Source organism: Macaca fascicularis, chromosome 16 (assembly GCF_037993035.2).
Source record: "Macaca fascicularis isolate 582-1 chromosome 16, T2T-MFA8v1.1".
Classification (NCBI taxonomy): Eukaryota; Metazoa; Chordata; class Mammalia; order Primates; family Cercopithecidae; genus Macaca; species Macaca fascicularis.
The window spans coordinates 87116202-87140502 of record NC_088390.1 but is presented as its reverse complement, the minus strand read 5'-3'; the positions used below and the strand labels follow the sequence as shown (position 1 = coordinate 87140502).

The 24301-nt window shown below is 45.7% G+C and overlaps 1 protein-coding gene across 5 annotated transcripts in view; it reads right to left on the bottom strand.

Moving 5' to 3' along the window:
* Nucleotides 1–24301, bottom strand: part of RPTOR (regulatory associated protein of MTOR complex 1) — a 418470-nt gene that overhangs the window by 242023 nt on the left and 152146 nt on the right. For all 5 annotated transcript variants that reach the window (XR_012426322.1, XM_005585210.5, XM_065532458.2 and 2 more), the window contains one exon: nt 23482–23640. Coding sequence is in view for 3 of the 5 variants with exons in the window: in XM_005585210.5 (XP_005585267.1) it covers nt 23482–23640 (159 nt within the window). In the remaining 2 variants the exon portion in view is untranslated. The remainder of the gene's footprint in view (nt 1–23481; nt 23641–24301) is intronic.

Genomic DNA, 24301 nt, shown 5'->3' with positions numbered 1-24301 from the left:
GAGCCCAGCCCACTGAAGCCTGCAGGCCGTCTTCCCACAGAGTGCAGCCCAGCAGCCTCCAAGGAGCTTCCCACAATTCCACATCTCAGGGATTTCTGGTGGAAAGACTGAAACTGGGTTTTGGCTTAAGTTAAACGTGAGCGTTTTATCCCTTTAAATTACAGGGCAGAAGACAAAACGCAAAATCCCTCACACACCAAACAGATGACTACAAAGAAGAGAATGTCCCAGGGGAGGCAAGGGGCGTGGTGGCAAGGCGTGGCAGGAAGAAGCCCTGGCCTCAGGAAGTTTGCATCCCGGTGGGTGGGGTGGGCAGAACAACACGGTGCCGCCACCCCGTGCTCCAGTTGAAAAGGCAAGCACAAGGGTCATGTGGGCGCCTTCCCCTCCCACCACGCCTCCTCAGATCCAGGCACAGCAGCTCTGACACTGCACAGAGGAGGCAGCAGGGGGGCACACTGGACAGGTGCAGACAGTCACCCTCTGGAAGGGCAGGTGGGGTGTCCCAACCCCAACCCCAGAGGCTGAGCAGGTAGATATGAGCCTGGAAATTTCTGGCATCGCCGCTGTTGGGATGCGAGAATTTGCAAGCATCTCTGTGGATCGCTGGGATGCACAGGAAGACTGCCATCAGCTGAAGGACACGGATCTCCAGGTGGCCTTACCCAAACCTGATTTGGTCATTTCGTTAGCCCTGCAAAGATACCATCCTACTTTATACCAACTGGGGTATTTAGCACCTACTAATCAGATCATAGCAGCATTTTCCTCAACATAAAGGAAAATGCCAACTATGCCAGGCAGTAAACATGAGGAAGGGGGTGGGTTGCCACGTCTCCTCTCTCCTGACCCTTCCATCCTGGCACTCATGGCCCCCACCTCTCAGGACATGGCCTGGCTTCTCACTGAACAGGAGACAGGCTCCAGGGGGAACCAGCTCTCATGTCCAGCTTCAAAGCTCTGCCACATTTGTATTCACCTCTCCTTCCCTCCCACGTCTCAGAGAGGTGTGCTTGGGCTTGCCAAGTCAAACGCTCGATCTCTGTCCTGAATTATCTTCTCATACCTTCCCATTTCTCATCCTTTACTCCACTGATTCATACTTTCTTCAGCAACCCCCTTCTTCTATCTATAGACGTAACTCACCTCTTGCAGAAACTAAACATCCCTTTTTAGCCTTGTTCTTTCTTCAAAGTCCCCCCAACAGAGAGCCTCCTCTAATCACATGTTCTCTATTTATTTACTGCAAAAATCGTATTACAGAGAAAGCTGGAAAAAACAACGTTATTCAGTAGTATCACCAAACTTCTGGAAAGATTAGTCTGTTTCAGTCCCTAGTCCCTTACCTCCTGTTTAGTCATTAAAATCTAGTTTCCATACCTGTACGTAGATGCGCAAATCAATATGCATGTGTTTTTAGCTTACTACACACAAATGCATCACTTAGCTATGTCCATGGAGAGGGCCTGGGCCTAGTAACACTAACGCTCCAGTAGTAACAAGCACACAAAGAGGCCACATCTTGGTTTCTAAATACCATTCTCAAAAAAGCCAAAGATCCTTGGAGAAATGGTTGATCCAGGGCTGTGACAGAGAAAATACTAGGAGGTGTGTCGGTGGTCAAAGTTGAAACAATTTCAGTAACAAAATAAATAATAATAATAATGGATTATATAACCCAAAAAGTAAAATAAGTATTAGTGGCTCCATATGGATATAAACAAACAACCAAGTAAATAAACAAGAGAAGCAACAATTCCTTCATACAGAAGAATTCCAATTACTAAACGTGGAAGGAAATAGGGAGGTATAGCACCACCATTAGAACACCAGGGCAGTAATTACGCATGGATGTTAGAATCAGGGCATGGAATTTTAAGGAGAAACAGGGTATCTGCATACTCTCAAAGTATGTCCTTCAAATGCTTATGAATTACAAAGAAGAAAATAATTACTTCACATTGGAGAAACACACAAGGCACCACTTCAGCCGAGTGATCAAGGTTGGTACCTGCAGTAATAAGAATCACGCACACCACGCACCCCCGGGCCTGATGCACTGAGAATAACCCATCTGCATTATTCTTCCCCAAACTTTGATCCTCAGTCTCATCATGAGAACACACCAGACAAACCCAAAGAGAGGGGCAACCTCCAAACACCTGAGCAGCATCTTACAGTGTCATGGTCACGAAAGACAAGAAACAGCTGAGGAACCATCCCAGCCTGGGAGGACCAGAGGACCAGAGGACCAGGCAGCCAGTGCGGGTGGGGCCTGGGCTGGACCACAAGACACACAGAGGATTACAGCGGCAAAGCTGCAGGCACCACGGAGGCTGTGTGTGATTGGCAGTGCTATAACAACACACGTTCCCTAGATTTAATTGCTGTACTGAGGTCATGTAAGAGGCTGACACTGGGTAGCTGGCTGAAGGACACACAGGAGCTCTCTGTGCTGCCTGTGCAACTCTCGTGTACATTTAACATTATTTCAAATCGCTTTTAAAAAATGAAAATCTAGTTTTGAACCTAACTGCTCTCCAAAAATTACTGAATACAGTCAACTCTTCACATGCTGCATCCCATGGTCTCTTCCATTCCTGCCCCCTCTTGTCTTCTCTGCGCCGTCTCCCCTCAAACACGCACTCCGTCCCCAGGTCTCTGGCTGCCTCAGCTCGTTCTTCCAAAGCTTCCCCTCTTGGGACCCCTCTCTTCCACCCTCCCCTTAAAAACAGATCATCAGGGGCCTGTTCTGTTTTTCTTATTCCACATCTTCTCCCAGGCAATCAAATGTAACTCCCTGGTTTTAAATACTGCCTGAACATTGAAGTCCCAAAAATCTTCAGCTGCAGCTACCACCTCTAAGAGAGTTGGTTATTTTCACTTGATTGCCTGTGACACCTCAAATTCAAAAATTTGAGAAGGGAAAAATAAAACGTATCATTTCCTCTTCCAAACTCAGTGATGATGATGATGATGATGATGATAGCACTTTGCAACATGCCAAGAACATGCCACACCCTTTAAATGAATGACAACTCTATCACTACACCCATTTTAACAACGAGGACCCAAGGATCAGAAAGCTTCAGCACATCGCTCAGAGCCACAGGATCACCAGTGTCAGAGGAGCCCACACTCAGGTCTGTCTGTCTCCAGAGTCTGGGCCCAGAATCAGGACGCCTTTCTGCCTCTTTGTATTCCCAGTTCCCACTGATGCACATCTGTTGCTAATAAACTGCTGTCAGTACTCATCGCCACCTCTTTCTCCTTCACCCCCACATCCACCGCTTGCCGCCTCCAGCTGATCCCTCATCCAGCCACGCATTTGCTCTGCTACGGATCAGCCGCTGTGCTCCGAAGTGGGACAGGGCGGAGCACAACATCCTCGTCATCCCAGCAGTTCACAGGCTAGCTGGAGAAGGCAGACAGGTAGACTCTGGGACAGGGCGGTCGTGGTAAGATGAAGACACACAGGGTGGTCATGGTAGGATAAGGACATTCACAGGGAGGTCGCAGTAAGGCGAGGACATACACAGGGTGGGGCATGGCGTCACCACGCCTGAGGTCTCCACGAGGCCTGGCCTGAGTGGGGAGAGTGGTGCCTGAGCAGTCTCCAGGAATGGACAGGCGTCCACGAGGGGCGTGGCCGGAGCTCCCACAGGTTCTTCCACCTCTCGGATTCTATGAGAACATCACTATCCATATTATTATTATTATTCCTACTAGTTCCCATGTTCCTTGGACTTTCTGAACTGATTGAGTAGTCTCTTCTTCCATGAACCTTCATACGTTTACTCACCTGATGCTGCAATCTGTTTCTAACTGGTGACCCACTTAACTGGTCCTTTTCAGCAGGTCCTACAAAGAACCTGAATGCAGCTCAGCCAGCATTTCTGTTCCTGAGGTCGTCAGATCCCGGGTCGTGGAGACCCGGTTTCTTCATTCCTACTGGCTAGAGTAACTCTGAAAGGACGCGGCAGGAGCATAGACAGACGCGTCTGTTCCCCAGTTTGGTTTTAATTTAGGAACACGAGTCCAAGAGTCAGGACTTCCTGGACAATTTCTGCAAAAGTGATCCCCAAGCTGTGAGAACTAGAATTCAGAGATTCTCCACCAAACAGGACAAAAAACTACCATAAAATACTATGGCTGTTAGAAATGGCTAAACTTGGAGCCAAAGGCATACCCTACACCGTTTCAACGCACACGGACAGCACACGATGGCAATCACTGCCTCCAATCAGAACTCCGCATCTCACAGAAAAGACTGTTACCTTCTGTGGTATTTTTTTTTTTTTTTTTTGAGACGGAGTCTCGCTCTGTCGCCCAGGCTGGAGTGCAGTGGTGCGATCTCGGCTCACTGCAAGCTCCGCCTCCCGGGTTCACGCCATTCTCCTGCCTCAGCCTCCCGAGTAGCTGGGACTACAGGCGCCCGCCCCTGCGCCCGGCTAATTTTTTCTATTTTTAGTAGAGACGGGGTTTCACCATGGTCTCGATCTCCTGACCTTGTGATCCGCCCACCTCGGCCTCCCAAAGTGCTGGGATTACAGGCTTGAGCCACCACGCCCGGCCCCTTCTGTGGTATTTATACACGTTGTAAGGCTGAAAACTCTGCAATCCATTTTGGAAATAGTGATTACTAACACCAACAAAAAGAAGGTTAAATTTGCTTAAAAAACACAAATTTGGAATGTTTAAAGAAAATACCATAAACTTCAAAATGGTTTCAAAGTAACATCCAATGAGATCCACCAGACCCGCCTCCACCAAGCTTCTGAGCTGTTTTCAGGCGATGCGTTTGGAAGCAGTCCCTCTTCCATACTCTCAAGCACCCTACAAAGCTACGGGGCTCTTCTCAGGAAGAAATGCACTTGGCCCCCGCAGGGGTTAGCCTGTGTCTAGCTCATCCCATGAGCCACTGACAGCCACATCCAGAGCCCCTGCTTAGGCACAGCAAGACCACCACTGTCGGCAGGGACTGCCAGGGTTCATTAACGCTGTCAGAGACCACATGCGTTTCCTCCTGTCCTTTCTCCCACCTCTTCTTTGGTCCATAAGTTTCTGTGTAAAAATGTTCATAGAATTCTTTATAATGCAAATAAAACTAGAAACCCGAAAGCCCACCAACAGGAGAAAGGTGAATTGTGAACATTTCCAAGTGGAGATACGAGCTTGACAGGGAATTAATTAAAGTAAAATGCACAACAGCACAGATCAGTTTAGAAAGCTAGAAGTTGAATTTTAAAAGTTAGCTGCATTAACTTGATAACATTGGTATAAAACTCAAAAATAAGCAAAACTAAACAATGTACTTCTAGGGAAACAAAAGTATGTGGCAAAATTATTTTTCAAAAGCACAAAATTCCAGCTTGGGCAATATAGTGAGACTCTGTCTCTACAAAACATTAAATGAGCTGAGCACGGTCGTGTGCACCCCAGCCTCAGCTACTCAGGAAGCTGAGGTGGGAGGGGTGCTTGCATGGTCCAGCAGGTGGAGGGTGCAGGGAGCTGAGATTGCACCACTGTGCTCTGGCCTGAGCGACAGAGCCAGACTCTGTCTCCTCTCCCCGCACTGAAAAAAGCACAAAATTAACAGCTGCTGTTTCAAGAGGGGAGGTTTGTCAGGAGAATGGGACTGTGGACAACAAAGTCCCTTCGAGAGAATTCGTAACTTTCTGCTCCTAGTGATGGGTTGAGGGTTTGCAGCTCCGCCAGGGTTCACAGCTTGTATCTTAGGTACATCCTTTCGGACCTGTCGCACCCACGTGCGCATGAGCGCAAATTACACAGACACATCTGGACTCCTTTCTCCAGCAGCAAGACAAGCCATGCTGACCACACTGCTCTTGCCACTTTTGAAAACGGCGCAACACCACGCAGGCTGTAATCGTTCTCAATGAACCAAGAGGATATCTGAGGCATCAGTGCTTTCCCTTGGACTGAACAGCGATTTCCAGTTAGACGCAGGGTAGTTCCTACAACAACAGTAAGGACTGTAATAAGCACATTATAAAATAAATATATAATTAGATAACTATTAGAGATATTTAAATTAAACATATAATAAAAATATATCTAAATACCTAACTCATGAGTCAATACCAAAATGTACACATTCACGTTTTGCTTCAGAAGCTGAAGAACACTCAGTGTGTTAAGACAGCCTATGACCCAGCACCCTGTCCTCATCGTGAACACGTTACACAGCGAAAGCCTGTATGCTTAGAAAAATTAATATCCTAAACACTGAAGTGAATTCCTGAGTATGTATAAAACCCATCCAGCAGGGGAGACGAATAGATGGAGCCTATGTGAATCGGGATGGCTGCACCCACAAACATGAGCGGGGATGGAAAACATAAACTGCGTGAGATACGAAGAATGACGCCACTCACAGGACTGCTCCGGGGTGTCTAAAATTACCTGCGCATATGGGAAAAGTACATGGCATTACTGCGGACGAGAAAACCCAAATCCCGGCTAGTGATTACCACTGGAAGAATGAAAAGGAGACAGAATCCAGACGGAGAGGTGAGTCCAACTCTGCCTGTACCACTGTGTGTCTCAATGGTTCTGCCTTTTACCACGGTGGGTCCGAACGGCCCCACCTGTACCGCGACGGGTCCGAACGGCCCGGCCTGTACCGCGGTGGGTCCGAACGGCCCCGCCTGTATCTGACCGGCCCGGCCTGTACCGTGGTGTGTCTGACCGGCCCGGCCTGTACCGTGGTGTGTCTGAACGGCCCCGCCTGTATCGCGGTGTGTCTGTCCGAACGGCCCATCTGTACCGGGATGGGTCTGAACGGCCCCGCCTGTATCTGACCGGCCCGGCCTGTACCGTGGTGTGTCTGAACGGCCCGGCCTGTACCGTGGTGTGTCTGTCTGAACGGCCCATCTGTACCGGGATGGGTCTGAACGGCCCATCTGTACCGGGATGGGTCTGAACGGCCCATCTGTACCGGGATGGGTCTGAACGGCCCATCTGTACCGGGATGGGTCTGAACGGCCCATCTGTACCGGGATGGGTCTGAACGGCCCCGCCTGTACCGCGGTGGGTCTGAACGGCCCATCTGTACCGGGATGGGTCTGAACGGCCCCGCCTGTACCGCGGTGGGTCTGAACCTCCCCATCTGTACCGCAATGCGTCTGAATGGCTCCGCCTGTACTGCTGTGTGTCTGAAGCTAGGCTGTGGGTAAAGGTGGTGAGTATAATTTTTTTGTATGTAAAATACTTAACAGTTAAAAACTATTAACATAAAATTTTAGAAGAACCTATAGACAAGCATTTACTTTTTATTTTTTTTTAGACACAGGGTCTTGCTCTGTTTGTTGTCCAGGCTGGAATGCAGTGCTGCAATGATAGCTCACTGCAGCTTAGAACTTCTGGGCTCAAGCGATCCTCCCACCTCAGCCTCCCAGTAGCTAGGACCACAGGCACGAGCCACCACACCTGGCTAACTGCTGTTGTTGGTGTACAGATGAGGTCTTCCTATGTTACCCAGGCTGGTCTCGAACCCCTGGGCTTGAGCAATCTTCCCACTAGGACACCCAAAGTGCTGGGGCTGTTTGCAGGCAAGCCACCAGGCCCAGCCCAGACAAGTATTTACAAAACAATTTTGGCATACAGAAATCTTTCTGAGCATTTCACAAAACTCAAAATCTACATGGAAAGATACTAAAACATTTGATTACATAGAATTTTAAACTTCTGTATGGCCAAAAAAATAGTAAATAAATATAGTTAACTGACAAACGGGGGGAAATATTTGCAATATATGAGACGGACTATGGACTAAGACTAATTTCCTAGTATATAAACAACTGTTATAAATAAAATAAAAATCTAGGCCGGCTACAGTGGCTCACGGCTGTAATCCCAGCACTTTGGGAAGCTGAGGCAGGTGGATCCCCTGAGGTCAGGAGTTCCAGACCAGCCTGACCAACATGGTGAAACCCCATTTGTACTGAAAATGCAAAAATTAGCCAGGTGTGGTGGTGTACGCCTGTACTCCCAGCTACTTGGGAGGTTGAAATGGGATAACTGTTTGAACCCAGGTGGTGGAGGTTGCAGTGAGCCGAGATCATGCCACTGCACTCCAGCCTGGGCAACAGAACGAGACTCCATCTCAAATAAATAAATAAATAAATAATTTTTTAAAAAATTAATTAATTAAACATCTCCAGTACCACCACAAGAGAATAACAAGCACAGGATGTGTACAGGAGTTTAAAGATTGAGAAATACACGAAATGGTTTGACTCATAAGCAAAGAAATAATTTAAGAGATGCCATTTTCATCTAATAGAGGAAATGGGGAGGTTAGAATGCCACGTAGTGGCGAAGGGTTGGGAAACATCCCACCTCAAACAATACTAGAGCAAGCATAACTGTAGCAGCCCTGATGGGGTCTGTGGCTTTGATCCTGGATCTCAACTTCTAGGAATAGGTTCGATTCAGCTGCTGTGCTCAAAGAGGTGTGCAAACATAACCATCAAGATTATTAATGCAACACGGTTTGCAAAGGCAAAATTTTGGAAACAACGTAAGTAGTTATCATGTGGGCTTAATACATCACCTTTGGCACATCTATCTTTAAAAACTACAATGCAAAAGTTAAAAAGAATAAATGACACATAAGGGTGCTCAGTAAATTAAGTTCAAAAAAGGAAGTTGCAGAATGCTCTATAGACAACATAATTCTGGTATATTTAAAAATTATATGTCCTTCCAGAAAATTTTATTCATGTTTAAGTACATTTCTCTCTCTCTCTCTCTCTCTCTCTCTCTCTCTCTCTCTCTCTCATATCTATCTATCTAATGAAGTGCCTGAGAAGACACATAAGAAATAGCAGAGATTACCACTAGGGAACAGAAAAAAGGCCTGGAGGCAAGGAAAGGAAGAACTTTCATTGTTTATTTTATACTTATCTACATCATTTGAAAAAAAATGAATGTTATGATAAAATATTTTAAAATTAACTAAAAGAAAATCATGTTAAAAGCCTCCTGATCTTAGATATACGATAACAAAGAATGCACTTCCAATCCCTTCTGTTTGTGAAGTCAAAGGAATTTCCCATCAGCAGCACAATCCACAAGGAATAGGAAGGAGCTGACCTTTGCCCTTAGCTTCATTTAAAAAACCTGAAATAAATGAATATATATACACATACACACACACACACACACATATACATACCAAATTGGATAATAATGAAGACTTGTTCTTTTTCAGCTGGCAATAACTTTCTAGCAGAAATGTCCCTTCTGGCTATCTTAAGCCTATAAATAAATAACAGAGGAAAGCTGGCTGTGTTCCCCAGCATTTATTTTTTCAGTGGATTAAACAAAATATTTAATCCTTCTCCCCCAAAGTGCATTTCATGTGTATGAGTGACTACCAAAATAAGCCCAGGTACCCTGAGGAAGCTTCCAGCACATTCCAGCATGATGGGCTGGAGACAACCAGTTGCCCAGCCCCGCTGACTGAGGTAAGAACCCAAAGGATGGTCCTGCAAACTGCAGCACCCTGACAGTCCCAGGTGAGCCAGGAGAGCCTGCCGCTGGGTGCGCCTCTTTCCAGGGCCAGATGCACACGCAGCAGGAAGAGCCAGCGTGGCTTCTGTTGCTGTTCCTGTGTCAGGTGTGTGTGTACCCTGCCAAGGAAGCGAGTGATTCTCACACCTCCTTGCTTACCCCTGACGTTACTTAACTTGCCATCCTCTTTCCGACTTGCACTTCCGTCGTGTCTGGGAGCCTCAATGACTCACAGTCGTGGGAACAGTTTCCACAGTGCTACCTGTGCTGCTGTGACATCTTTCATCCTGCTGACCCCAGGATGACGGAGCACTGGAACCACGTCACCTGCTCCCCACCGTGTCGCCGGGTCAGAGGGGACTACTTCCTGTCACCAGAGCCCCGTTGCACTCCCAGGCCTCCCCTTGTCTAGCTGGTTCTCACTCCTGCTTGGAGACCCGGCAGATGGGGCCCCTCCTCACCTCCATGCCTCCCACGAGGCCTTGGTGTTCCGCCCTAGACGGCTAAAATTAGAGATGGAAAACAAAGGGTCGGGGAAGTGTCTCTCCCAATGCGTAAGAAGCAGAGTGACCCCAAACCGTAAGATGAAAATCCTGCCTGCAACTCATACCACACTGTCCATACCAGGGGTTCTCAAAGGCAGACAACCCAGACAGCAGCAGAAGCGGCCGCAGCAGCAGTTTTGTGGGACGCCCAAGAAAGCCCAATTGTCAGGCCCCACCCATGGCCACAGAAGCAGAGGTTTGGGGAGGGCTTGGCAGTCCGTGGCTCCGTGAGCCTGCAGGTGATGCTGGGCACGCTCCAGCATGAGAACCGCGGCGCTATGACCATGGTTTTAAATGCAGGCCACCTGCAAAGTCCGTTCAGCTGCACTCTCAGGTTTTGTATCTCTTAGCATCAAGGAAATAATTTGTTAAAGTTTAAGCTCTTATAAAGAAATACTCCAAACATTTCCAGCACTTCTCCCAAAGAAATGGAGTTTTTGTTAATGGCCTTCTACTAGCCATTAACTAGCACACACAAAACGCTACAATTTCTCAGAAAGAAAGGTCAAGTTTACCATAAAACTTTTTTCTTGGACACTGTTAGATTGTCAAGACGAATAAAGTAACAATCTTAACAAATGATAACTGTGGTCTAACATAAATATCACTTTTTAAAAAATCACATATTTTTCTGATAATAGTGTATTTCGAAAGTTTTATGATCCACCTTTCTTTTTTTTTTTTTTGAGACTGAGTTTCGCTCTTGTTGTCCAGGCTGGAGAGCAATGTCACGATCTCGGCTCTCTGCAACCTCCTCCTCCCAGTTCAAGCGATTCTCCTGTCTCATCCTCCTGAGTAGCTAGGATTACAGGTGCCCGCCACTGTAATCCTACGCATGGCTAATTTTTTTTCGGTATTTTTAGTAGAGATGGGGTTTTACCATGCTGGTCTCGAACTCCTGAACTCAGGTGACACGCCCGCCTCGGCCTCCCAAAGTGTTGGGATTACAGGCATGAGCCACCGCACCCGGCCCATGATCCATCCTTCAACAGAAGCAATAATTAACTGTATACCAACATAACAGGCATCTATTTGATAATGACAATCCCAATTAAAAAAAAACAGAAAACCAAAAAATTCTATTAAATATTTATTTAGAATTGTTTATGGAATAATTATTTAACGGTAATAAAAGGGCAGAGGAAGTATCAAAAACACCACCAATGACAATAAGCTTGCAGTCTTACAGATTTTACAGGACTGGGGTTTACTGGTGATGTATACTCGAGTTGTTGGTTCACAAGTACCGCTTCCCCTGACACCTGACCTTTCGGGGCCATGACCCCCTGCTTCTGGTTGATACGTATTCAAGAACCCACTTCCGGAGGAGGACAAATCTGCTGACCCCTGTCCTTCGCCCTCCTCTGAGAACAGCGGCACCACAAGTCCATCTTTAGTCCAGGGAAAGTTGTGGTGGCAGATCCAGATGAGACCACAGTTCCTGGCTGAGAGTTTAAAGGAAGCCGGCGCCCCTGAGGGGCTTTACAGGAACCGGCCCTGAGACGATGCCACTTTAATAGGGCTGAGGATTCTGATTCACATTCTGAGTTCTCTGGCAGAAGATGTACTCAGCATCTTCTCAGAAATGGGCAGCTGCTTATTTGGAATGGAACTGCTTCACTTGGAAAATAAAGTGCTCTTCTTGCTAAAGGGCCAGACTCCTTGGAATAATGGATATCAATTCCATCTCTATTCCCCCGGGCTGACAGGTGCCCTCCCCGGCTTCCTCCATGCCATTTTCTCCCAATTCTCCTCCCCATCACCTGCTGGGATCCTCTTCTGCTCCCCAGTTTTCACTCTCTCTTGGCTTTCTTCGGCTCTAGAAACTGTAATTTCGAAACTGCCAGCAGCACATCTGCCCCTGCTTCTCACGACCCCACACTCATGGACCCCAGGCCTACTCACAACCTAGGAATAAATGCCCACAAGTTCCTTCTTCTCGCTTCTGGTACCTGGTCACAGTCCAGGTCTCACCTGCTCCCTCTAACTCAACCTCCACCTGTCCTAGGAAGGTCCTGAGGGCCACCCCACCAGCCTGACTCAGGGTGCTGCCACTGGCCTCTTGTATATGACAGCCTTCTAACTGGAGTTTCTCTAGCCAGTCTTTTCTCCCCAGAGCCAGCCTTCACATGGCACCAAAGGGATTTCTCTAAGCCCACATCCCTAAGAGTCTGCAAGGTGCTCTATGCCTTAGCCTGGAATCCTGTCTGGCCTTCTTTCTTTTTAAACCCATTTCAGGCTCCAGGCTCCCACAGCACATGACTGCTTGTGGTTTCCAACGAATACCATGCTGGTTTATTATATCATCTACTTCCTCTGAGGTCATCCCCTCCAGTGCCCTCTCAGGCACAACTGTTGACTTTGTTCTCTTCTTAGGACTCAGCCCGAGCAAGCACCGCCTCCTCCAGGAGGCCCCCTCCAACCTCGCCTGCCCACCATGCCTAGGTTGGCACAACTCCTCTCCCTCTCTCTGAAGGGGCCGATATTTTCCCTATATTATCACAATACATCATCATGCAATTTGGCTTTCGTTTAAGCTAGACTTTAACCAATAACCCGAATGAAACAGTTTTTGCTTTCCAACTGTGCTCCCCATGATAAGATCCATTTTATGTTCCTATTTAATGTCCAGAAGGGTAGGACATTGTGCAAGACAGAAATGGCCTTTGAGGACGATTTTGGCAGAGGGTAGGAGTTAGGCTGTAAGCACCACAGGAAGACCACTGGAGAATTAAAAATTATCCTTAACCAAAAATGCAAAACCACATAAAACTCCAACTTTACGTTCAGTAAATTAAGGAAAGGCAGGTAACCTGGAGTAAAGCTCATCCTACCTAGAGAGGGCATCACAAGCTTCACACACAGGGAAAAGCCTTGTAGCTTTGTGCCTAGGTGCACAGCAAAGGGTAGAAATAGCTTCTGGTCATAACGGAACTCTAAAAAGCAGAGAAAAAAATGTATCAAGTGGGAAAAACCTTTCTCCTTTTGCAAAGAAGAAAAGGCAGACAGGGTCTAAAAGCTAATTGGGAGTATCTGAGTAGTGGATTAATCCTTCTCCCGATAAACGGTCTGCCACGTGAATTCTTAATGGCTACAGCTGCCAGTCCTAATGGCCTGAAACAGACAGAGGAATGGAAGGGAGGGCAGTGGATGGGGACAATCTGAGCCCAGGATTTGCTTAAGTCCTGGACCTTGCTTTTCTGCTGAGGCTGAGAACACAACCAGCAACAGAATAAATGGTGATTAAACAAAAAGAAAAGTATAGTTAAAACTAGCATGTTTAAACGTTTTTAAGTCTTACATTGTGTACCCACAGTGTACCATGTATAATGCTGCAGGCTTCGTTCTGATAGAGGGAGCCCATCTGAAGGCTGAAAGACTCGGCAGCAGGACTGCATGCTCTACAGCGCAGCTTATGGCTGTCTAGACCTGGAAGAACATGCGCCTGTCTCTGGTGGCATGCCATGTGACATGAAAAAATAAACCTGAGAGGATAAACTAATGGGATAACACAGTGGGGGAAAATACAACCAGGAAAGACTTGGCTCTAGAGATCATTCTGTTGCTTTTATGACATTAGCTGTAGAATGCAGCGAACATCAAATGACCCATTCCTATGTTCTGAGATGCTTGGTTTTACGTACCCATGATAAAGCAGTTCATACAACAAAGACCTTGTTATCCTGGAACTCACACATTTTAATGCAGACATAGAGACAATACACATAAGACTGGGGGCAAGCTGTGGAGAAAAAGAGACCACACCAAGAGGACTAAAGAGTCAAGGAGAGGGGTGCACATCACACCTGGTGATCAGGTGGCATTTCAGTAAAAATATCCATTCATTTCAATGCAATTCCCATCAAAATAGCACCATCATTCTTCACAGAATTAGAAAAAACAATCCTAAAATTCATATGGAACCAAAAAAGAGCTGCATAGCCAAAGCAAGACTAAGCAAAAAGAACAAATCTGGAGGAATTACATTACCTGATTTCATACTATACTATAAAGCCATAATCACCAAAACAACATGGCACTGGTATAAAAATAGGCACATAGACCAACGGGACAGAATAGAGAACCAATACTTACAGCCAACTGATCTCAACGAAGCAAACAAAATCATAAAGTGGGGAAAAGACACCCTTTTCAACAAATGGTTCTCCGATAACTGGCAAGCCACATGTAGGAGAATGAAACTGGATCCTCATCTCTCACTTTATACAAAACACAACTCACGATGGATCAAGGACTTAAATCTAAGACCTGAAACTATAAAAATTCTAGAAGATAACATTGGAAAAACCCTTTTAGACACTGGTTTAGGCAAGGATTTCATGATCAAGAACCCAAAAACAAATGCAATAAAAACAAAGATAAATAGCTGGGACTTAATTAAACTAAAGGGCTTTTGCACGGCAAAAGGAACAGTCAGCACAGTAAACAGACAACCCAGAGTGAGAGAAAATCTTAATCTATACATCTGACAAAAGACTAATATCCAGAAATCTACAATGAACTCAAACAAATCAGCGAGAAAAAAAAATCCCATCAAAAAGTGGGCGAAGGACATGAATAGACAATTCTCAAAAGAAGATATACAAATGGCCAACAAACATGAAAAAATGCTTTAACATCACTAATGATCAGGGAAATGCAAATCAAAACCACAATGCAATAGATACCATCTTACTTCTGCAAGAATAGCCATAATAGAAAAATCAGAACACAGTAGATGTTGGCGTGGATGTGATCAGGGAACACTTCCATACTGCTGGTGGGAATGTAAACTAATACAACCACTACAGAAAATACTGTGGAGATTCCTTAAAGAACTACAAGTAGAACTATCATTTGATCCAGCAATCCCACTACTGAGTATTTACCCAGAGGAAAAGAAGTCATTATACACAAAAGATACTTGCACATGCATGTTTATAGCAGCACAATTCGCAATTGCAAAATCACGGAACCAACCCAAATGCCCATCAATCAATGAGTGGATAAAGAAAATGTGCTGGCCAGGCGCGGTGGCTCAAGCCTGTAATCCCAGCACTTTGGGAGGCCGAGGCAGGTGGATCACGAGGTCAGGAAATCGAGACCATCCTGGCTAACACGGTGAAACCCCGTCTCTACTAAAAATACAAAAAGTTAACCGGGTGTGGTGGCGGGCGCCTGTAGTCCCAGCTAGTCTGGAGTCTGAGGCAGGAGGATAGCGTGAACCCAGGAGGTGGAGCTTGTAGTGAGCCGAGATCGCACCACTGCACTCCAGCCTGGGCAACAGACCGAGACTCCGTCTCAAAAAAAAAAAAAGAAAGAAAGAAAATGTGATATATATACATGATGGAATACTACTCAGTCATAAAAAGAAATGGATTAACGACATTTGCAGCGACCTGTATGAGATTAGAGACTATTATTCTAAGTGAAGTAACTCAGGAATGAAAAACCAAATATCGTATATTTTCACTGTTATGTGGGAGCTGAGCTATGAGGACGCAAAGGCATATGAATGATACAAGGGAATTTGGGGATTCGGGGATGGGGGCGAGGGATAAAAGGCTTCAAGAGTGCAGTGTATACTTCTCGGGTGACGGTTGCAGCAAAATCTCACAAATTACCACTAAAGAACTTCTTCAAGTAACCAAACACCACCTGTACCCCAATAACCTATGGAAAAATAAAAAATTGAAAAAATATATAAAAATAAAAACATCCATTCATCTACCCACCCATGTGATTGACAATTACCAAACAAGTGTTAGGGTAACAGACACTATCGTAAGAGCTTGGAATGTAGCAATAAACAAAAGAAAAAGCCTCTGGCCGCCCAGGGATTAAATGCCTGGCATGGTGGAAAGAAGCCCGTTGATATAGGGTTATTCAGATTTTCTATGCCTGGCATGGCCTTGGAAAGAAGCCCATTGATACAGGGCTATTCAGATTTTCTGTGACTGGCATGGCCTTGGAAAGCAGCCCACTGATATAGGGCTATTCAGATTTTCTGTGACTGGCATGGCCTTGGAAAACAGCCCACTGATATAGGGCTATTCAGATTTTCTATGCCTGGCATGGCCTTGGAAAGAAGCCCATGGATATAGGGCTATTCAGATTTTTCTATTTCATTTTGGGTCAGTTTTGGTAAGTTGTATTTTAAGGCATCTGTCCATTTAATTAAGTATTTAAATGTATATAAAATTAATAATATTCCCTTACCTTTTTAATGTCTGTAGGATATGTGAGGATATCCTCTCCTTCATTGCTGATGTTGATAAAATGTTTTCTCTCTTGCTTCACTGATCTACCTACCTAGAGATTCCTCAACTTTTATTGATCTTTAAAAACCAAAAAAAAAACAAAAAAACACACACATACATACATTTTAGCTACGTTGTCTCTGTTGCCTGTACTCTATTTTATTGATTTCTGCTATTTGTTCTTTCCTTTTGCTTTGAGTTCAATGTGCTCAGCATTTTCTGTTTCCTTAAGGTAGAATATTAGATTTCAGGCTGGGCACAGTAGCTCACGCCTATAATCCCAGCACTTTGGGAGGCCAAGGTGGGTGGATCACTTGAGTTCAGGGGTTTGAAACCAGCCTGGTCAACATGCCGAAACCCTGTCTCTACTAGAAATGCAAAAATAGCTGGGCGTGGTGGTAGACGCCTGTAATTCCAGCCACTCAGGAGGCTGAAGCAGGAGAATTGCTTGAATCCAGAAGGCAAAGGTTGCAGTGAGTGGAGATGGCGCCACTGCACTCCAGCCTGGGCAACAGAGCGAGAGATTTTGTTAAAAAAAAAAAAATTTTTTTTTTCATTTTAAATATGTTTCTAAAATATACCTTTCTATGTACGACTTTAAAGCTGTATATTTCCATAAGCACTGTTTCACCTATAGCCTATAAATTTGGGTGTCATAGTTTCATTATCTTTAGGTTTGAATTATTTTTCATTTTCCTTTATGATTTTGTCTTTGACTCATGTGGTATTTCATTTCCAAATATTTGGGGCTTCTCCAGATATCCCATAATTTTGAATTTCAAGAACAGAGAATATACTCGATGATTTCAATCTTTCAAACTTTATTGAGACATCTTTATGGCTCAGCATATGGTGAACATTCCACATGCACTTGAGAATGTATATTCTGCAGCTGTGTGGACGGCTGTATAAATGTTAATTAAGTCGGGGTGATTGATAATATTGCTAGGTCTTTTACATTAATACTGGCTTTTGCTTTGGACTAGAAAAAATACACTATGCCTAGAGTCTTCTCGGTAAGAAAGTTTTTAATTACAGGGCTGGGCACGGTGGTTCACGCCTGTAATCCCAGCACTTAGGAGGCCAAGGCACGTCAATCACCTGAGGTCAGGAGTTCAAGACCAGCCTGGCCAACATGGTGAAACTCCATCTCTACTAAAAATTCAAAAAAGTTAGCCGGACGTGGTGGTGGGTGCCTGTAGTCCCACCTACTTGGGAGGCTGAGGCAGGAGAATAGCTTGAATTTGGGAGGCAGAGGTTGCAGTGAGCCGAGATCACGCCATTGCACTCCAGCCTGGGCAACCAAAGTGAGACTCCATCTCAAAAAAAAAAAAAGAAAAAAATTAACTATCAATTTTGTCTGTAAATTTTAACTCTCAGTTTAATCTATCAATTACTAAAAGAAGATCTTCTAATCTCCAGCTATGATGATGGATTTGCAAACTTTTCCTGTTAATTCTGTTCATTTTGCTGCATGTCCTTTGAAACTCTGATATTAAGTGCACATACACTCAGGATGGTGTGTGCCTGACTCGTGAGCTGGTCTGTTTATCACAAGGAAATGGCCCTCTTTGTCACCAATAATACTCCTCATCTTGCAGTCTCTGTTCTCTGATTAATAGAGCCACGCTGGTTTTCTATGACTAGTATTGGCATAGTATATCTTTTCCCTTTCTTTTACTCTCAACCTTCTTATGTCTGTGTATTTACAATACATCTACTATGGACAGCACAAAGTTTGATCATACTTTTTAAATCTGGTTTGACATAAACTCGTGAAAAAGCAAAGAAATTAAACTAGAATGTGGGACATCCTGGAGGATCACTGGTCCAAACTCGTCAAAAAAGTGAACATCCACTGCTAAGAAAAGAAAACAAGCAGCCACAAACTGGGAGGACATATTTGCAAAACACGTATCTGATAAAGAACTGGCATCCGGGCCGGGGACAGTGGCTCACGCCTGTGATCCCAGCACTTTGGGAGGCCAAGGTGGGTGGATCACTTGAGGTCAGGAGTTTGAGATCAGCCTGTACTAAAAAAAAAAATACAAAATTAGCCGGGCGTGGAGGCGGGCGCCTGTAATCTCAGCTACTTGGGAGGTTGAGGCAGGAGAATCGCTTGAAAGCAGGAGGCAGAGGTTGCAGTGAGCCAAGATCACGCCATTGCACTCTAGCCTGGGCAACGAGAGCGAAACTCCACCTCAAAACAAAAACAAAAAACTGGCATCCGAAATATGGAAAGAACTCTTAAAACTCACTCAGCAACAAGAGAAACAACCTGATTCTTAAAATGGGTAAAAAACCTGAAGAGAGACCTCATCGAAGAAGATATAATACAGCAAATAAGAACATGCAAAGATGCCCAATTTCACATCATTATGAAATTGAAAATTGAATAACAATAAGATCCTCCTACATACCCACCAGAATGGCTAAAATCCAAACACTGGTAACATCAAATGCTGTGAGAACATGGAGCAACAGAAACTCTCGTTCAGTGCTGGCGGGAATGCAAAACGGTACAGACATGTTGGAAGACAGCTGCACAGTGCCTTATAAAGCTAAGCATACTCCAACCGAACCATCCAGCAAACACATTCCCAGGTATTTACCCAAATGAATGGAAAGCTTATATCCATACAAAGACTTGCACACATGTTCATAATAGCTTTATTCCTAATTGTCAGAAGTTCAGAGTAACCAAAATGCCCTTGAATAGGAAAACGGATAAAGAAGCAGTGTTGCATTCACACACTAGAGTATTGCTCAGTAATTGTAAAAAATGAGCTATCAAGCCACAAAAAGACATGGAGGAGTCTGAAGTGTGTATTACTGAGTCAAAGAAGCCAGTGTGAAGACGCTACGTACTATATGATTCCAACTATAGGACATTTCGGAAAAGACCAAATTCTAGGGGAGAGAAGATAAGGGGGAGCAGAGAGGACTTTTAGGACACCACTACTCTGTGTGGCAACATAACGATGGGTGCAGGACATCACACATTCAGCAAAATCTGCAGCGTGTACATCACCAGGAGTGAGCCCAGGTGTAAACTATGGACATCATTAATTATAAAGCATCATTACTGGTTTATCAATTGTAAAAAACATAGCAAACCAAAGCAAGATATTAACACTAGAGGAAAATGAGGGGGAGGAAGTATATAACTCAATAAACTTGCTCAATTTTTCTTTAAATTTAAACTGCTCTAGAAAAACGAGGTCTATTATTCTAAAAAAGATTGCCGGGCATGGTGGCTCACACCTGTAATCCCAGCACTTTGGGAGGCCAAGGCAGGCAGATCACTTGAGGTCAGGAGTTGGAGATGAGCCTGGCCAACATGGTGAAACCCCGTCTCCACTGAAAATACAAATATTAGCCAGGCGTGGTGGCGGGTGCCTGTAATCCCAGCTACTCGGGAGACTGAGGCAGAAGAATTGCTTGAATCCAGGAAATGGAGGTTGCAGTGAGCCAAGATCATGCCACTGCACTCCAGCCTTGGCGACAGAGGGAGACTTAGCTTCAAAAAGAAAAAAAAAAAAGATTGATGTATAACTATATGCTAACTTCCCAAAAGAAGACAAACTTTTTAAAAAGTCACTTAAAAAGTCAATGTCATAAAATGAAAGGCAAGAGGAACTAAAAAGGCATGAGGAACAGATGCAGTGCATGAACATTAATTAGATCCTGGGTCCACAACAAAATCAACAAGTAAAAAAATGCCTACTAATTTAGTGCACATTTTGCAAACACTTGGGAAAATATGAACATGGACTCTATAGTAAATGACATAGAACTGATGTGCCATTTCTTGAGCAATTTGATGGTACTGTGGTGATACAGAAAGCCATCTTCGTTCTTAGTGTCAGGATGTCTGCATCTTTCAAATGGTTCGGGGACAAAAAAAAGTGTCAAAGTGGCAACAGGGGAACAGGATAAAGGTATTCATCCTACTGTTCCTTCCATCCTCTGGAGGGTCAACAATGGTAAAAGTTGGGTCTGAAAAGACTGATAAAGGTACATCAACTCCTCGTAAGAATAATCAACAAGAAAAGAGAGAGGGCACAAATACCCAGCACCAAGAGCAAAGGAAGGCACCTCACTCACAGATACCCCTGATACTGGTGAGTTTCTAAAGGGGTATTGTGAGCCAGTTTATGTCAACACATCGGGAAGCTTAGTAGAAACAGACAAGGTCCTACAGAAGTCAGTTGACAAAGCTAACAGAAAAACCCTTTAACCATGAAAGAAGCTAGATCAGTAGTCAAAAACCCTCCACAAACAAAGTAACACCCCAGAGAGCTTTCTTTGTAAGTTCCACAACATTCAGACAACAAATACTTCAAATATCACAAAAACTATTCCAGTATATATACAAAGAATGAACTTCCTCAACTTATTTTCTAAGGCCACAGTTACTGATCACTCTGCCTAGGCAAGGACAGCAAGAGAAAAAAATCCCCGGCCAATCTCATGAACACAGATTTAATATATGAAACAAAATGGCTGCAAACGGAATAAGCCGTGCATGAAACGGATCATTCATCGTAACACAGGTTACCCCAAAAAGAAAGGTGTGTGTAACAGGAGACGGTCAGACAGTATCATTCAACGTAGCACGAGCCTAAGGGAGAAAAGCCCTGTGACCACCTTAACACACACATACAAATAACCAAGGGAGGCAAATCAACATCTAGTCATGGTTTTTAAAAAACCAAATCAAGAATTGAACTTTCTTAATTGGATAATGGTGATTGTTTTTGTTTTACAAAAAGCCTGGGGCAAACATCTTACACTGAACACAGGAGCTCCCCCACCCTGCCACGCGCCCCTCCACCCAGTCCCCACTTCACTCCACTGAAGGCATCGGCCAGCACAGCAAGATGAGAACAAAGAAAAAGCACAACTGAGAGTGGGGCGCAGTGGCTCACGCTGTAATCCCAACACTTTGGGAGGCCGAGGCAGGAGGATTACTTGGACTCAAGAGTTCAAGATCAGCCTGGGCAACATGGTGAGACCCTGACTCTATAAAAAATACAAAAATTAGCCAGGTGTGGTGGTGCACACCTGTAGTCCCAGCTACTTGGGAGGCTGAGGTGGGAGGAACGCTTCAGCCCAGGAGGCAGAGTTTGCAGTGAGTCATGATCATGCCACTGTACTCTGGCCTGGGTGACAGAGTGAGATCCTGTTTCAAAAAAAAAAAAGTTTGGTTCTGTAAGTTACCAGAAGTGGAAGAAGAGGGAAGAGGGAAGAGGGAAGAGGGAAGAGGGAGAAGAGGAGGAGGAAGAAGAAGGAGGAGGAGGAGGAGGAGGAAGAAGAAGAAGAGGAAGAAGAAGAAGAAGAAGAAGAAGAAGAAGAAGAAGAATCACATCATAAATTCAGAGAAGAGAGACACAATTCACAAAAATCATTACTGTCTGGAATACAAAGAATCCCCTCACACCGACAGGAAAGGGCAAGCCACTGCAGAGAGAAGTGGACAGCATACGGGTGCTTCGTGCAGCAGGGAGCCGGCGGGCGGACACAGGGTGCTCGACCTTAATGGTTATCAGAGGAAACCAGAGCACACCACAGTCTATCATTAGAAAAACCTGTGACACACCCAGTGCGGGAGAGAAAGCTGGGCAGCTGAAACACCCACGCGGTTTACAGCAGAAACAAGATGGGAACCAGCCCAGTGCCCATCTGCAGGGAAGGCACTGAGAAGGGCGGGGTCCCGACAGGGGACAGCGAATGTGGGAAAAGGCAGGGCTGCAGGCCCCTGGGGTCGGGGGCATGAACCTGCAGAGCCTCCAACGGAGTGAGCAAAGCGCACTGCGGAAGAGCGCGCCGGCGTCTGCCCAGCACAGCAGCAGCGAGCTCCCAGATTCGCCGTGCCTGAGAACCAGCACACTGGGGGCTCCACAGAGGAGCGCCAGGGAAGGACAAACTCAAATTCACTGTGCCAGGTGCCACTGGGGAAGGGAGGGAAAGGAGAGACTGCAGCTGAGAAAGACACGCCAAGGGCCTGTGGTGCATGCCTGGTGGTTCATTACATCCCGCTTCTGTAAATTCTACTTCCTTCACAATGACCGCTTCGAATTTACCCAATATTGAACGAAAGGAATTAAAATAAAGCTGGTGTCCAGATACACACGGGGAGAGATGGCACTGCCCTACGGGAGGAGCTGCGTGGACACCTTTCTAACTTCCGAGGCTGGCTACTCCTCGGTGTCCAGGGTTGGAAGCCTTCCTTGAGGTCTCTGCTCTGGGCCCACACGGCATCACTACCTGTGCCGAACGTAGCCACGAACATGGGATGGTGGGCGGGAACTGAGAGTTCAGTGTGTGAAGAAACGGAGTCCGAGTCCTAACTATGATGGCAGAAGGCGGTGTCCACACTAAGGAGGCAGAGGCCCAGGAGGCTGACAGCACAACCGAAACCAGAAGTCGGGTTTGCTGGATTCCAAATCAGTGCCCCCACAGACACGCTCAGGCACATATGGGGCCACCACACCCTCCAAGAACTGCTTTTCGTGCATCACGCAGACTGTAGGTGAGACCTACAGCTGGCTTCTCTTGGACGGACCAAGGTTCCCACCCTGGAGGATGAGGATGACAGTCAGCACCCACCACCCACAGCAGCAGCTACAGAAGGGGAGCGAGCGCTTCATCTGGTCCTGGGCGATGGAATTGCAAAAGGCTGGTGATTCTGACCTTGGGGAGGGAAGCCCGGAGGCTGCACCTGCAGGGCAGCTTGGAATTAGCCCTTTAGAATATATAACACATTTAAGAAAATCACTGATGCTTAAAGAAAGATTCTAACGAAATTGAGAAATTGTGCAATTTTTCAAACTAGGAGGCAGACACTCCCGAGGTCTGTCCTCGGAGAATACAAACAACTGCTGTTCTGACAGAGGGAATGGAAACCACACGCGCCATGCTTCAAGGCAGGCATTCCATGAACACGTTCTGCCACAGAAACAGCTCCCTCCTTGTGCCTGATTACCTGGTCCGTTCAGTTACTGCATTTGCGTTTGGTGAAACACAGTAAACATCGATGGCTTAACAGAAGCTACGGATGGGCAGGACCTGCTGCCGACGACCACAGTTGGCATGGCTTCTGGCAGAAACGGGAAGTTGGAAGGCATACCCACCTTGTTGAAGACCCAGACCTCCCCGTTCACTGTGGGCCGGGGCACCCCGTGGCCATTGTAGTGAAAGAGGACTCGCTCCTCCTTGGCGTTGCGACGTAGGGACGTGCAGAGCTTCTTGACTTCATCCACAGTTGGGTCAAGGCTCTGCTTGTACCGGGCCTGTTGCAGGAGAAGAAATGAAGAAATTTACCATGGACTCCAGGGAATGCCTGGAACTCATCCCCTACTCTTTCCTCTGGGTTTGCAGTTAATAGCTGTGTGGTCCTGGACATATGGCTCAGTTTCTCCCTCTATAAAATCGGATAATGCCAGGCACCATGGCTCACACCGAAAATCCCAGCAGCTTAGGAGGCCGAGGTGGGAGAACTGGTTGAGCCCAGGAGCTCAAGATCAGCCTGGGCAACAGAGTGAGACCCCATCTCTACAATTAAAAAAAAAAAAAGAGCCAGGTGTGGTGGCACACACCTGTAGTCCCAGCTGAGGTGGAAGGATCACTTAAGCCCAGGAGGTTGAGCTTGCGTTGAGCCACGACCGCATCATTGTACTCCAGCCTGAGTGACAGCGTGAGACTGTCTCAAAAAACAAATCAAAATACTAGATAAGAACTGCCACATATGATGGTTACAAATATTCATTCAACAAACATTGAGAACTACTAGGAACATCAATGAGATAAACAAGTAATGCCTGTCACATGGCAACACCAAGTCAGACACAGCCGCCACTGGGGTACCAAGTGTTTCTCCGAAGTATGGGGTCCTTCTGAAAACATCTGGAGCATGGAAGAGAGAACTTGCTCAAATGCAGGACCCTGCACTGT